Raw genomic sequence first — 15,214 nt, 5'->3', positions numbered from 1 at the left:
TACTAAGCGAAAATCAACTTAGGGTTTTCAATACGTGATTAGGCACCACATACACCAGTTAGCCCTTCGTCCATTAAGCATGAACGCAAGTTAGGCTCAGAGGCAATTAATCGAACACGAAGCGTGCACTGATTAATATTCACGAAATTGGGATAACTGGTGAAGGGAAAACTGCCAGGAAACCACATTACAAACGAAACCTCAAAGAGAGTTGGGCTTCGTCCTCAAAAGGAAACAACACCAGAAAATCTAGCCTTCCATGGATTCAAACAGAAAACGCAAATGAAACATGAAGCAGAAACGTAAATGAACAAGAACGTAAATGAACAGAAACGTAAATGAACAGAAACGTAAATGAAAGTAGAAGAAGAAGCAAGAATGAACTCGTAATTAGAAGCAGAAAATGGAAATTTGCATTAAGAACGAAAACTGTAACAAGGGAACAGAAAAACGTGAAAACCTAAAACCAAAGCTCTCAATAATGAAAATAGCATAGCAGAATAGAATGCCCTGCACGAATCCCAAGGCAGCTATTTAAAAAGAGTCACTCAAAGTCACTGGGCCCTATTACAATACTCTGGCCCAAAACGAAATAAACACTGAACAACATAAAATAAAATTGCGAAATTTCCTAATTAGAAGTTAACTAAGGTAAGCGCTGCTTTATTTGCCCTCTTCAAGTCCACAACCAAAATCCGGATTAAGCCCAATGTTTCATTAATTCCTGAAATTAGATTAAAAACATCAAATTAGCTAAATGAGCCCAAATAATAAAACTGCCTAATTAATTGACAATTAAGACCAATCAATAATTAAAATGGTGCAAAAAGGGTTTAGAAAATAGAAGAAAATGATGGCACATCAACCGCCACATCTATGCTTCCCTCCTAAAGGTTGGCGAGGCGTTGGTGAAGGTTACGCCTCTCCAACTCCGCCTTAAACTCATCCAATTCAGTATGATAAATCCTAACATTCCTTTTTGGAAGGATCCTCCAATCCAGAATGTTATCTATATATTTGTTCCAGGCTTCCAAGGATTGGAATCTCCTGGTATCAAATTGAGCCTGTGGCTTAAAAGCAATGCTCTTCCTCTTCCTGGATGCCATCTACCAATAAAAAGAACCCATCAGTTTATTATACCAGATGCTATCAAAATCAAAACAGAAAATAAAAACTAAAATTGGCAGTGTGTGCTTAGCGAGACGCAGCTAGCTTAGCGCACCTTAGTAAAAAGAACACACCAGCTTAGCGCAACAAGGTGCGCTTAGCCAGTCATGACGGAAAATTTTTCTCTGCATAATTGGCTTAGTGAGATAGGCACTCGCTTAGTGCCGAGCATTTTTATTTCAAACAATGGCTTAGCGAGCAGTGCTAGCTTAGCCTTATGCATGCCGCAACGAATAGCGCTTAGCCCACGGGGGCGACGCTTAGCGCGAGCAACACTTCCAAAAATTTGACTAAGTTATATGGGCTTAGCGACTAAGCTCGCTTAGCCCACCCACTGCTGCAACGAATAGCGCTAAGCTGGGCCAGGCGTGGCTTAGCACGGGGCAATCAACAAAAAAAATCTGTCTAAGGTACCTGGGCTTAGCGAGACAACACTTGCTTAGCCACAGGTTTGTCATTAATGATGTGTACAATGGCTTAGCACACCTAGATGCCGCTTAGCCGTGATGTTCATAATGAAGATGAACATTCAACAACCTGATTGAACTCGCTTAGCGCATGCATGCTGGCTAAGCGAGTTCATCTGGAAATGTATATGTTCAAGACTTAATTGATGAACTCGCTTAGCGCATCAGCCGTGCTTAGCGAGTTCGTCGCATTTTCCAGAAAAAACGCAGGCGAGGAAGTCTTTCAACTTCTTATTTTAGGCCTCTAATAAGCCTTTATCAGACATGCAACACAATCAAAATTATCTATCCCTAACAACTCCAAACAAAGTCCTAACTTTTATCTATTCTATTTGCAATCTAAACCTAAAAATCAAATTGCTAACTTAATGTCTTCTAAACTAAGGTATTAACAAAAGAAGAAACATAAATGAAGTTGGAAGCTTACTTGGATCAAAGATGCTTTGTGGAGATTTGGTGAAGGATACAAAATGAGAAAAAAATGCAATGCGAAAGTTTCAGAAAAAAGAGGTTGCAGGAAAAACTCAAGATTTTTGGTGTAATTGTGAGTGTACTACTGTTGCACTTCACTTAACCATGTTTCGAGTAACTCGCTTAGCAAGATGATCCGCTAAGCGAGAGAGACGTTTGGCTTTCCACCTGCTCTCTTGGCGGGCCAACATGGGCCCACTTAAAATACTTTGGCTTAGCGAGCCATCCGCTAAGCGGTAGCGAGAGACGTTTGGTTTCTCAACACGCTCGCTTAGCGGGCCGTTTCGCTGAGCCCATTTTTTTTTAACAGAGAACTGTGCTTAGCGAAAAGCAGCGCTCTAAGCGACTTGTGCAGATAAGAAAACCTGCAACTCTCGCTAAGCCACACTCTTGGTCGGCTTAGCGAATATACTGCACCCTGCATACAGGGGGGCATGCGCTTAGCGAGTGGTTGCTAGCTTAGCGCTATCTAGGCCGTAAGGAATTTCGCTTAGCGCGAATGGGTTGTCCTTAGCTCAATTAAACTAGTGATTTGGCCGCAAAGAATAGGGCTTAGCGCAAGTGCACTGCGCTTAGCCACTAAACATGATGCGCTTATTGAATGTACTCTCACTTAGCCCAATTCAGATCAAATTGAATTGGGCTAAGCTCGCCCATGACCAGCTTAGCGAGCCAATCACCTTGAGATGCAGAGGTTTGTGCGCTTAACGAGAAACTGAGATGCGCTCAGCGCATGATATGCGCTAACTGAATGGACTGTTTCTTGAAAATGTTTTTAATTTATTTTCAGTCCACTTTCTCAAAACATGTAGAACAACCCCCCAATATCTATGACTCATTATAAGCTGATATCCCCCTTTTCAATGATCAAAAAGCAAATTCCAACTTATGCAATACACGAAAAACAAAATGAAAGGAGTCAGAACTGGGTTGCCTCCCAAGAAGCGCTTCTTTAATGTCATTAGCTTGACGCTTTTACCTCAATGGGTGATAAAATGCAAGATGGTGTTTGCCTTCTCAAACTTTCCACCATGGTACAATTTCAATCTTTGACCATTCACCACCCATGTTCTGTCAGGGTCCTTAGATTGTGGATCATGCAACTCTATTGCACCGTAAGGCTGAACGTTCTTAATGATGAAAGGTCTAGACCATTTGGACTTCAGTTTACCAGGAAATAATTTCAATCTTGAATTAAAAAGTAGTACTTGTTGTCCTGGTTTAAGATCTCTCTTCAACAGCTTTTTATCGTGATAGGCTTTGACTCTTTCTTTGTAGATTTTTGAAGATTCATACGTTGTTAGTCGCATTTCTTCTAATTCCAAAAGTTGAATCTTCCTTTGCTCCCTAGATGCCTTCTCATCAAAATTTAGGAATTTCAGAGCTCAATATGCTTTGTGTTCCATTTCAAATGGTAAATGACACGATTTCCCATACACCAGTTGAAAAAGAGATAAGTCAATTGGGGTCTTGTTCTGTAAGCCCATAGTGCATCTTCTAATTTGATTGACCAATCTTTTCTGGTTGACGTCACTGTTTTCTCTAATATCTTCTTTAATTCTCTGTTGGATACTTCAGCTTGGCCATTAGTTTGAGGGTGATAGGGTGATGCTACCTTATGATTCACATGATATTGACTCAACACCTTTTGTGTTAGTGTGATGGCCTCAGTTATCTTAAGAAGGGGGGGTTGAATTAAGATAACAAGAACTATTCCCCAATTAAAATTTCACTCTCTCTTTTTAGATTAACAATGCACCCTTAACATGAATTTCTCAAAAGACAATTCAAAATAAACTTCTTTCAAGCCAAAGATAAATAGCAATAAATAAAAGAAGTTTAAGGGAAGAGAGAAATGCAAACTTGATTTATACTGGTTCGGCCACTTCCTGTGCCTACGTCCAGTCCTCAAGCAACCCATTTGAGATTTTCCACTCTCTTGTAAAATCCTTTTACAAGTTCTGAACACACAAGGACAATCCTTCCTTTGTGTTCAAAATTCTTTTACAACAAGAGACCCTCGGTCTCTTAATCCCTTTTCAGAAGTAAGAAGAGGAGAAGAAGAAATCTCTCTTGAAAGAGATAGATTGTACAATGATGATCAATCACAATTCCTTATTGAATATGCAAGTGTTTGACCAAGGAATCTTTGAGAGGATAAGACATTTCAATTCAGAAAAACTATCTTAATCTTTTGAGAGGATAAAACTTTTTGGGCAATGAAAACTCTCTCACAATTCGTGTTTCCAAGTCACATATAAATAGAACTTTGATGGCCATTCATAAACCATTTGAATAGATGTGACTCTTGGAAGTTATTTTCTGAAAATCTCCTCTGGTAATCGATTACAGGATTTGTGTAATCGATTACAGCTTTTAAAATTTGAATTAAAACGTTTATTAACTGCTAGTAATCGATTACCAATATTGTGTAATCGATTACACAGTCTAAAATTTGAATTCAAATATTTAGTAGCTGTTGCAAATCATTTTTGGCCACTGGTAATCGATTACATCCTCTGGTAATCGATTACCAGAGAGTAAATCTCTTGAAAAACACTTTTTAACTTAAATTACTTGGCCAAACCTTTTGCTATATCAATTAGGAATTCCCTTCCTAAAATACTAGTGATCATCTTGATGTTGTGGCCTCTATTCTTGAATCATTGTATTGAATTTAAACTTGAAAAGGCCATTTGCATCAAATCATCATCAAAACACCAAAGACATTTGCTTCTACATTTTGAAGCTGAGCATTACAAAAATACGAACCACCATCACTAATCAAAATCCAAGGCACCCCAAATCGAGCAAAAAAAATTTTCTTTATAAACTTTACCACAGCCTTAGCATCATTTCTTGGAGTGGCCACAGCTTCCACCCATTTAGACACGTAATCAACAGCAACCAAAATGTACTCATTACCTGCAGGTGAAGGGAAAGGACCCACGAAATCAATACCCCAACAATCAAAAACTTCAACTTCCATAATGTTTTGAAGAGGCATTTCATTCCTCTGGGAAATTCCCCCCATTCTTTGGCATTGATCACACTTCAAGACATGGTGATGGGCATCTTTGAAGAGTGGTTGCCAGAAAAATCCTGATTGTAAGACCTTAGCCGTTGTTTTGTCTCCACCATAATGCCTTCCACATGGTGAATTATGATAGTGCCACAATATACCCTTGGCTTCCTCACTTGTCACACATCTTCTGAGGAGATTATCTGCACCTACCTTGAACAAGTGTGGATCATCCCATATATAAAATTGTGCGTCATGGAAAAATTTCTTCTGCTGCTGCCAAGTGAGGTCTTTGGGAATGATCCTAGATGCCTTAAAATTTGCCATGTCAACAAACCATGGTCTCTTTGCAATCAAAAACAAAAATTCATGAGGAAATTCATCTTTTATTTCAGCCTCCTTTAAAGTGACCTCCTCATTGACTAATCTGGATAGGTGGTCTGCTACCACATTTTCAGATCCCTTCTTGTCCTTGATGACTAAATCAAATTCTTGAAGTAACAATATCCATATGATAAGTCATGGTTTGGAATCATCTTTGCGCAACAAATATTTAATTGCTGCATGATTAGTGTAAATTACTATCTTTGACCCCACCAAATAAGATCTGAATTTCTCAAGTGCATAAACAATTGCCAGCAATTCTTTCTCAGTGGTGGCATAATTGATTTGAGCATCATTCAAGACCTTGCTGGCATAGTAAATGATATGAAAAATTTTGCCCTTTCACTGTCCCGGCACAACACCTACTGCATAATCACTTGTATCACACATTAATTCAAACTCTTGTCCCCAATCTGGTGTTGTGATCACAGGAGTAGAGACCAACTTGGCTTTAAGGGTATTAAAGGCTTCTAAACATTCATCATCAAACACAAACACAACATCCTTGTTCAGCAGATTACTTAGTGGTTTAGCAATTTTGGAAAAGTCTTTAATGAATCGCCGATAGAATCCAGCATGACCCAAAAAACTCCGCATGCCTTTAACATTAACTGGAGGTGGAAGTTTATCAATAACCTCAATCTTTGCTTTATCCACCTCAATTCCTCTTCTAGAAATCTTGTGTCCCAGCATGATACCTTCTTGAACCATAAAGTGACATTTTTCCCAGTTGAGCACCAAATTAGATTCTTCACAATGTTGTAACACTTTCTCTAAGTTTGCTAGGCAATTTTCAAAAGATGCACCAAAGACAGAGAAATCATCCATAAAAACTTCAATACATTTCTCTACCATGTCAGCAAAAATTGCCATCATACATCTCTGGAAAGTAGTTGGGGCATTACATAAACCGAACGGCATGAGGCGATAAACAAATACACCAAAAGGACATGTGAAAGATGTCTTTTCTTGGTCCTGAGGATCCACTGCAATTTGATTGTAGCCCGAGTATCCATCTAAGAAACAGTATAAAGATTGCCCTGCAAGTCTCTCAAGCATTTGATCCATGAAGGGAAGCGGGTAATGGTCTTTCCTGGTGGCTTCATTTAGCTTCCTGTAATCAATACACATCCTCCACCCAGTAACAGTTCTTGTAGGAATTAGCTCATCTCTATCATTCTTTATCACTGTCATACCTCCCTTTTTCGGAACAACTTGAATAGGACTAACCCATGAACTATCCGAGATTGGGTAAATGAACCCTGCCTCTAGCAATTTGAGCACTTCCTTTCTTACTTCTTCTTTCATTATTGGATTCAGCCTTCTTTGAGGTTGTCTCACTGGCTTGTAATCAACTTCCATATTAAGTTTTTGCATACAATATGAAGGACTGATTCTTTTTAAATCAGAGATGTGCCAACCAATAGCGGCTTTGCGACTTTTCAGAATCTGTACCAGTCGATCCTCTTTTTTCTTCTGCAAGGAGCTGCTAATTACAACAGGTTTGGTCTCATTGTCCTCCAAGAATACATACTTTAGATGCACTAGAAGGGTCTTTAATTCTATTATGGGCTTTTCTTTTGGTCTATTGTTTTCCAATTCTTCAAACATCACATGACCAATAGATCCATCGTCTGGATCCCCCAGCTCTTCAATACAAGCTAGCATTCTTCCTCCATCTTCATTGACTAGACATTTTGTCACATATTCAAATTCTCTCCCCGGGTGTCTGTAATACCATGGCTGACGTTGTTAATTCCATCTCCTGCTCCGATATTTCTGCTTCATACCAATCTTCACTGTCATCTGGGTGTTTTATTGCTTCAATTAAGTCAAAGGAGATCTTTTGATCCTCTACATCCAGTTCCAATTTACCTTTACCCATGTCTAAAACACAACTAGCAAATGGTAGACAAGGTTGTCCTAGAATGATTGAATCCTCATGGTCGTCATGCCTTTCTTCTTTGATAGTCAGTTGATGAGAACATGTGTTAACTTGGAAATTATCTTCTTGTTGAGTGTGTGTTTGTAAGCACTATTCTCATTGTTGCGCTTTCTCCTCATCTTCTTCTTCTAAATCATGCTCATTCACAGGGCTCTCCTCTTGAGTGTCAACCTTTACAATTTCTTCTTCTCTTCTGCTCATAGCTTGAGTCACTTCTTCTACCAGCTTACCAACCTGAATTTCTGCACTTTTAAATGCCCGTTGAATAAATCCAATTGTATCCTTGAATTGCATGAACAAAATCTCCAGATTGAAACTCTTTTTCGCTTCATTTTGGTAGAAGAATTGTGATTCTGGTTCCCCTTGATAATCTTCACAAAAAAAAAATTGGCACATTGAATCTCCTGCTTTTGTATTGCATTATGATTAGCTTTACAACTAGCATGATATGCCATGAATTCTGCAAACACAATGTCAAGATCGAGGGCTCTTTCCTCTTCATACTGATTATAGGGAGTTAACTCCTGTCTCCACCTAGAGTTATTTGTGGAGTACATATAACAATTATCCTGGTAATGCTCCCTTCGGCAAAAATCACAAGTTATTGGTGGAACAGAAATAATAATCTGCATGATGTTGAATCAAAAGATTGAGCTTATTCTTCCAGATGAGCTAAACTACCTGCAGGAGATCTATGCATACAAAATACTGATAGAAACAATAGTTATCCAATTCAAAAAGAAAACAAATATAGATAGAACAAGTATTCACAAATAATCAAAGAATAATAAATAGACACTTAAAGAACTGAGCTAAACTTTCCAAATAGAAAGAAGTTCCCCGGCAACGGCGCCAAAAACTTGTTCGACGGTTGGCAAATGCACAGGATCGCGCAAGTAGTATAAAACAGTAAGAACCGAGTATTGAACTCTCGGGGAACCTGTTTTACTTGGTAAAACTGTGGTTCAGTAAATAAGCGTCTTGTTGTAAAAGGTTTATGTGTAGTATGGACACTTGTGTAAACAAACTAATCGAAGGTAAATAAAAAGGTGAGCAGTGGTGGGTGCGAAGGCAGATGGTCAACGTGTTGGTCTTCTTACTGGGCGACTGATGCTACTAAAGATGTTCCCTACCTAACAACGTTCCTGTGTTCTATGTTGTCTCTTGTACTACTAAACCCCAATGTCTCGTGCATGTTAGCCTAATCCTAATCCAGTGTTGTCCTCAGATCTCTCTTGTTGGACTAAACTTGACCAAAATTGCATTAAGACATACATACCAATAACTAGGTTACCGTACCCCAATCCCTTGTGAAAATACGATAAACTAACCCCATCCTATCAAGTTCTAAGGATCAAACCATTTCCCAATGTTGAATGACCCTAACTAAGCATGCATCTACGTGATCAAGGCAAAAGCATACTAAAATCAAGTACCCCGTAGGAAGAACCAACTGAGGATTTAGCTCTCCATAGCTGAGAAGCTTCTCTTACAAAAATGAAAAAGAGAAATGAAAGATTGGGAAGTACAAGTGGTGAGGATGTCTCCTTCACCTCTAGAAACCTCACAATCACTTAAACTCTCATCCAATACTCTGCATGATAACTTCCTCTTCAATCTCTGTTGTCCCTCAAGATCTTCACACCAAAAGTTCTCTCCACCACTCAGCCACTCAGATGAATGCTTCCAAGAACAGAGAAAACGCCAAAAATTGAGAACTCCCTTCCATTTCTGATTTTAGGCTTTAAATAGTGTTGCTGATTTTTAGTCATTCGCTCAGCCACATTCTGGTTCGCTTAGCCAAATTAAGTGACATTTGGCTTAGTGTGCCTCTTCTTCGCTTAGCCTGGAGGTTCAAGCGATACGCTTAGCGAGTTTGACTCTTGCTCAGCGCACCTGTACAGGTCATCTTCTTCCAGGTTCTTCTATGCGCTCAGTCAATCATGCTGCGTCCAGCGAATCATGTGCTTAGCCAGAGGAGGATGGCTCAACGAATTGCAAAAATCAAACTTCACCAAACTTGCTTATTTTACCTGAAATTGAAATGGAAATGTTATTAAATACACAAAAGTGGGATACTAAGTACTTATTACCTAAATTTACCAAAAAGTACTTACAATACTACAAAAGAATTGTAAATGGGAAAAGTTGAATACAATTTACACAGCTTTTTTACACAAAAGTTATTCGTATTAACCAACTAACACTAAACACTCTAAAATTGAGACGAAAGTGACACCATTTAGTCCTCCTCCATTTGGGCATGATACAACTCACAACCTTGAACTTTTTTCCTTGAAACTTGGGCTTGTATTCAAATAGTATGGACAACACTTGTTGAAGAGCTTCCTTTGCTTTTCTTGCTCTAGCCCTTGTCATAGGTCCTCCAAGTCCTTCAAGTGGATCCTTGCCCTTGCTCTTGGTCATGTCCTCATCACAGACCGTCTTAAAATAGGTTTTTAAAAAAATGTGTATCTAGGACGATTTTGGATTAAAACCATTTTAGAATGTCCAATTTCTAATATGATTTTCCTGAAAATTGTCTTAGACATACGTATTTTTTTTTCAAAACCTATTATAAGACGGTTTAGATTTAAAACCATCGTAGACTTATGGCTATACAAAGACAGTCAAATAATAGTCGTGGAAAAGTACTTTCCAAGACATAAGCTTCTAAAACGGTTGAAAACCATTTATGTAAACCCTTTAGAACTGTTGTTGTATCCTTTAGAACCGTCTTACAAGAATAACATTATATGATATAATACATAAGATTAATCATATCATACGTGCTTGCGCTTCTCTAGTAATTTTCTCATCATAATCCCTGATATTGTTTTAGCAGTTACCTGATAACAGTTACCTGATATCCCTTAAGTCCAACCTTCTCTAGAATGCTCTTGCAAGTAGTGACCTCATCAAAGCTTTAGGTGCAAAGCTTTAGATACCTCGATAACAGTTACCTGATATCCCTTAACAACTTAGATACCTCGTGTCCAAAGCTTTAGGTGCATAATTGTTCTTAACATTCTGTAAAGCTTGTTGCCTAACATGCTAGTGTATTCTTCTCAATTAACTCTTAACACATCCCAACTTTTAAATCACACTAGCAAGCTCACAAAACAAAAATACAATCTTTTGTATTTTCTATTAGTAAATATAATATATTTATAATTATCAAGAAAATCTTGTAAGTTAAAAAAAAACAAAAAACTAAACCAATCATATATTTTACAATTTTAATAAAAATATTTTTTAAAATTTATATTTCATAATTAGCAAGAAAAAATTCAGAACATAACCACACACTAGTAGATAAAATAGGATCAAAACAAGCGGCCATCGTGTCAATTAGCTTGATGTTGTTTCTAAAGAAAATTGTTCTTACCACAATAAGTTTGCCTTTGTTCTCAGGCAGCTGAGCCAATCTGAGTGCTCCAACTATGTTAGCTCCAGTTGATATCCCTACCTGGAAAAATTAGAAATAAAAATAATTGCAAATTTAGAATTTAATTACCAATTTATGAATAGTCTTTGTTAGATACTATGGAATCATATGTGAATCCTAGGGTGAAACCCATGGTTAAACTAATGAAGCTTGAAATTTCTCATGCATTCATTGTTGAAGTTTACAAAATTGTCTTTTGAAGATTACCATGAGTCCTTCCTTCAATGCCAACACCTTAGCCATGTTAACTGCATCTTCACTGTTATCCTATCAAATAAGTTTCCACAGACAGTTAGGAGAAACAGAAAAATGCGTGATTTTTGTTAAAAAGAGCACACTAGATGAATAAATCACTCTCATAATAGTATATTCTAAATCAATATGCAAAGGTGGAGTTAATTAAAAATAATTACCATTTAAGGCTTGGAGAGTAAGAAGATAAATTTTAATAACATGAGTACCACCACAGGGGCAGCCAGGATTATTTCCTATCCTCACAATGAGAGGTGTGCTTTCCTGTGAGAGTTGATGGGTCAATATTGAAGCATACGGTGGTGTAGAAAAGTAAGAACAAAACCAGATTTAAGATGAAATTAATTAACAAGTATATATCAATAGCATCTAATGATAAGTCACCCAAGAACTTTTTTAGTCCTTGCTCTAACTATAATTCTATGATGTATCTCTATCAAATTTGGGTCAAGCGCTGGTTGACATATCTCCAATCCTTTTTCCTTCACAATTTCAATGTATCTGGAAAAAAAAGGTGCCCATATTAACTTATTCTGGTTGATGAGAGCACAAGTCTTGTCATGAGGTAATTGACTTGTCTTTAAGAGAAAAACAAGATAATGAATATAAATCAAACCAATTACCACTTTTTCTACCTTTCCAGACAAAAAAAGATTACTTAGTAACCTAATGTGACCTTAATAGGATGATATAGAGCTTATTGTGCGTGAAAGCTGTCAAATGGGCTGGCCCAACCCGACCTGAATCTCCTACGGGCTATGTACTTCTTGGCCTGGCTGGGCCAAAATTGATCCGTCTATTTTTTCAATTTATATTTATATAATTTAAGCATAAATACATTATTATCTACTAATCATTATAGAATCATTTCCACTTTAGAAGAAACGTGTTCAAATGTTCAGGCACACTAAAAAAAAAAAAATACTCACGTGTTCAAATATTAAAGGCCTAGTCAATTTTATTTCGTATATAAAAGAATTAGTTATAAAATAATACTCTGTATGACCGTATTACTTAACTTGTTTTATATACTAAACAGTAATGTGACTATTTCTAAAGTGTGCAATGCACACATAACTTGATTTATATTTAAATTTTAATTTAGCTTTTAAAAACGAATATAAATTACATTACTATGTTCATATAATTTTATACTCAAATTTAATTCAGCATATAAGAAACTACATTTATATATGATTGCTTCGCCTCAAAATTACCCTTTTATATAAAAAAACAATTAAAAATATTTAAATCATATGACTATACACATTTTTAAAATCATTCTAAAAGATTGAATTAAAAATTTAAAAACTTTATGGAAAGGACATGCATGTCAGCATGTGTAATCATATGAAAGTATATATACAGTTCATATTGATAAATATACGTAATTTAATTACCACACATAATTGATGAAGTGTCCATGAGGAAGATGTATATCAAATGCTCATGTGACAGAAACAAGAGAGAACCTTGAAGCTAATGTGAGGTGTGAGTGTCGTTCATGGACTGATTTCCACAGGCAAATGTTTCTTTGAGGAAAGATAATCTTCTAAGCTCCACCCCCATGTAAATGGAGTCAGTTGGATCACCTCTAAACAAAAGAAAGAAGTAAGTCCTATGAAACAATGATACATTGTAGGCTCGCCACAATTCCACTATTTCTGTTTGTTGTTGCTTGAATTGCATAGGCCATTCTACAGGAGATTCAGGTGCCTCTAACATTGATCCCACACCTACATCTTTCATATTATTTTCAAATCTAAAAGTTGTTGTCTCTGCTTGTTGATCCTACAATTCAGAAACTAGAATTTAGTTAAAAACATCGACGTTCAAGATTAACAACGACTTTTCAAATGAAACTTTTAAGCATCGAATGAATCGTTACACGAATAGAAAATGAAGTAATAGCTGCAACAAATATGATTGTGTGAACTTATTATCAATGGCTGTTACAAGTATCAATATGAATATCTTGATACAGTAGAGGTTCAATATTCTTCCTATATTTGCTAATGACAAGCAACAATTTCACACAATAAATATTGAAAAGGAATTAATAACAACAATGACCAGAGTAAAGCTACTTACTTATGAAGCAATAAACACTTTAATAAAACATAATTCATAGTTGCATTGGTAACTGGTTAATATTGCGTAATGGAAGAAGCATGTGAACAATTTCAGTTAGTTCAAAGAAGAAAAAATAATAAATGTGTAATTTTTTTAGCTTAAATTTTGAGAAATAAGAAAAGATTTGAAATGATTCATTTGCACCTGAAAAAATACTCAAGTTTTACCATTTCCTTCATCCCAGCAACAAAAGTTTGGAGGCTAGAAACATCTTCATTAGCATATGATCTCATGTTGTTGGTTCTTAACTCATCCATAAAAGGGCTTCCAATAGAAGATGGAGAGCCATTCATTGGAAATTTTGTGGAAGAACCATAAGTTAATGGAAGGAACTTTCTCTGCAATCCATCTGGTCTTCTAGGGAAGCATTTTTTAAAACTACTGGCCGGAGTCCTATGCATTGCTCCTGACTTACTACATTTTCCTCTCCATACAATGTTAATGCCAACACCCCATTGTCACTTACTGATGGATCAGCATATTCAAGGTCATCTCTACTTGATTCTTCCAATTTAACACTTTGAATTTCTTTGCAACATTCATCAGGGTGTTCTGTACAACCAAAAGTTATCAAATGACTAAATATGTTGCGGTTCTACTCTTGAATGGTACTAACTATTAATTTCTATCAGCCTACTTACTATTAACAAATGGAAGAAACAACTTACTATCAGGACTACTTTCACGGTTTTCATTGTTGTAGTGAGGATTGTTGAATTCCCTAATGCGTAAATCAGAAGGATAAATGCTTGATGACTTTGATGTTGAATAATAATCTTAGAACAATTATTAATGCCAGACTGAATAATAAGGAGAGGAAACTAAATTTAGAGGCATAATTTCTTATATAAGTTCATTAATTAGGAGATAAAAATTACTTTTCTAGATTTCTGAATACGGAGACACCAAAGGAAGCGCGCTGAGCAAATTAAGCTTCCTACTATCATCCAATTCCAAATCCAAAATCCTTCCCATACTTCACCAAAAACCTAAACTTTCTCTTCGCGGAATCCTCGTCAACAACAAACTCTTTCTCTAAGGCATTCACTGCTAGAAGTGGATCCCAGTTAACCAACTCCAGCACCCTCCTCTCGTTGTTTTCAACCACAATATTGAAAAATTAGGGTATTTAGAAACCTTGTCGCATAAATCATCAGGGATGCCGAATAGGAGAAAAATCCAATGGCAACATGAGTACTACTAATTCAAAACTAAACAAAACTCACAAGCTTTATATAGATTAGGAATTTGAGATTCAGTATCTAATCTTGTGGCAAGTGAGAGAAAATTAGAAGCATCAATCAATGTTGGTTGGTGTGTGAGAAAGAGTGAGGAAAAGGGAAAAGAAGTAAAACCTTTCGGCATCAGGAGGAGTGAGGTGTAAGTGAATGGGAGAGAAGAGATCAAGAAAGCGCTTCATAGACTTAAAGCTTAGCTTCTTCAGTGACTATGGCTCAGGGGCTCCACCTCCATTTGGCTTTAAACTTGTCCAGTCTACAACAACGATTTTGATGAAAACCATCTTCTTATTGAATGATTTTAAGACAATTTTACCCAAAATTGTCATTAACGTGTACACTTATCTACAAAAATGTCACTGGTTATTTGTTAACGATAGCTTTGATAAAACCGTCCTTGTTCACCTGTCATAAAAAACTTTTTATATTTAGTAGTGTATAGTAGGTACTTGTTTATGTTAGGAATTTTATAATTTTTAATTAATTAATATGGACTACATATTATATTATAATATTTATATTAATTATTTACATCTAAATTGGTTTAATATAAAGTGATTTATTTAAGTGAGCCCATTAGACTGCTAGAAAAATTGATATGGGCTTAATGAGCGAAAATCAGTGTGACCCATTAGGGGATAATGGGAACCCTAATAGGTTTAAAACATAAGGCATGGTTATGGTCCT

General features: G+C 36.6%; 1 protein-coding gene across 12 annotated transcripts; it reads right to left on the bottom strand.

The window, feature by feature from the left end:
• Positions 1-390: 390 nt before the first annotated feature.
• Positions 391-14,925, bottom strand: LOC100803635 (retrovirus-related Pol polyprotein from transposon 17.6). 12 transcript variants are annotated; one of them, XM_041014566.1, is made up of 8 exons: positions 14,168-14,638; positions 13,958-14,010; positions 13,434-13,841; positions 12,629-12,947; positions 11,318-11,657; positions 11,112-11,171; positions 10,845-10,925; positions 5,838-9,489 (listed from the first exon to the last, which is right to left on the bottom strand). In XM_041014566.1, the coding sequence occupies exon 8, from the start codon at positions 7,177-7,179 to the stop codon at positions 5,854-5,856; it is 1,326 nt and encodes a 441-aa protein (XP_040870500.1). In that variant the 5' UTR covers positions 7,180-9,489; positions 10,845-10,925; positions 11,112-11,171; positions 11,318-11,657; positions 12,629-12,947; positions 13,434-13,841; positions 13,958-14,010; positions 14,168-14,638; the 3' UTR covers positions 5,838-5,853. The 12 variants fall into 12 exon arrangements, 10 of the variants coding, with proteins under 10 accessions (XP_040870500.1, XP_040870496.1, XP_040870502.1 ...); XR_001387970.3 differs by lacking the exons at positions 13,434-13,841; positions 13,958-14,010; positions 14,168-14,638 and adding exons at positions 391-1,106; positions 14,645-14,886 and having other exon boundaries at positions 9,010-9,489; XR_005890977.1 differs by lacking the exons at positions 13,434-13,841; positions 13,958-14,010; positions 14,168-14,638 and adding exons at positions 694-724; positions 14,645-14,886 and having other exon boundaries at positions 9,010-9,489.
• Positions 14,926-15,214: the final 289 nt, after the last annotated feature.

This window comes from Glycine max, chromosome 4, assembly GCF_000004515.6.
Source record: "Glycine max cultivar Williams 82 chromosome 4, Glycine_max_v4.0, whole genome shotgun sequence".
NCBI classification, from domain to species: Eukaryota; Viridiplantae; Streptophyta; class Magnoliopsida; order Fabales; family Fabaceae; genus Glycine; species Glycine max.
Note: the sequence above shows the minus strand (reverse complement) of the source record. Positions and strands in the feature narration are given on the sequence as shown.

What these genes read in the sequence shown, in the direction of transcription:
- LOC100803635 (XM_041014563.1), bottom strand. Translation starts at nt 7,179, where the DNA reads ATGCTAGCTTGTATTGAAGAGCTGGGGGATCCAGACGATGGATCTATT.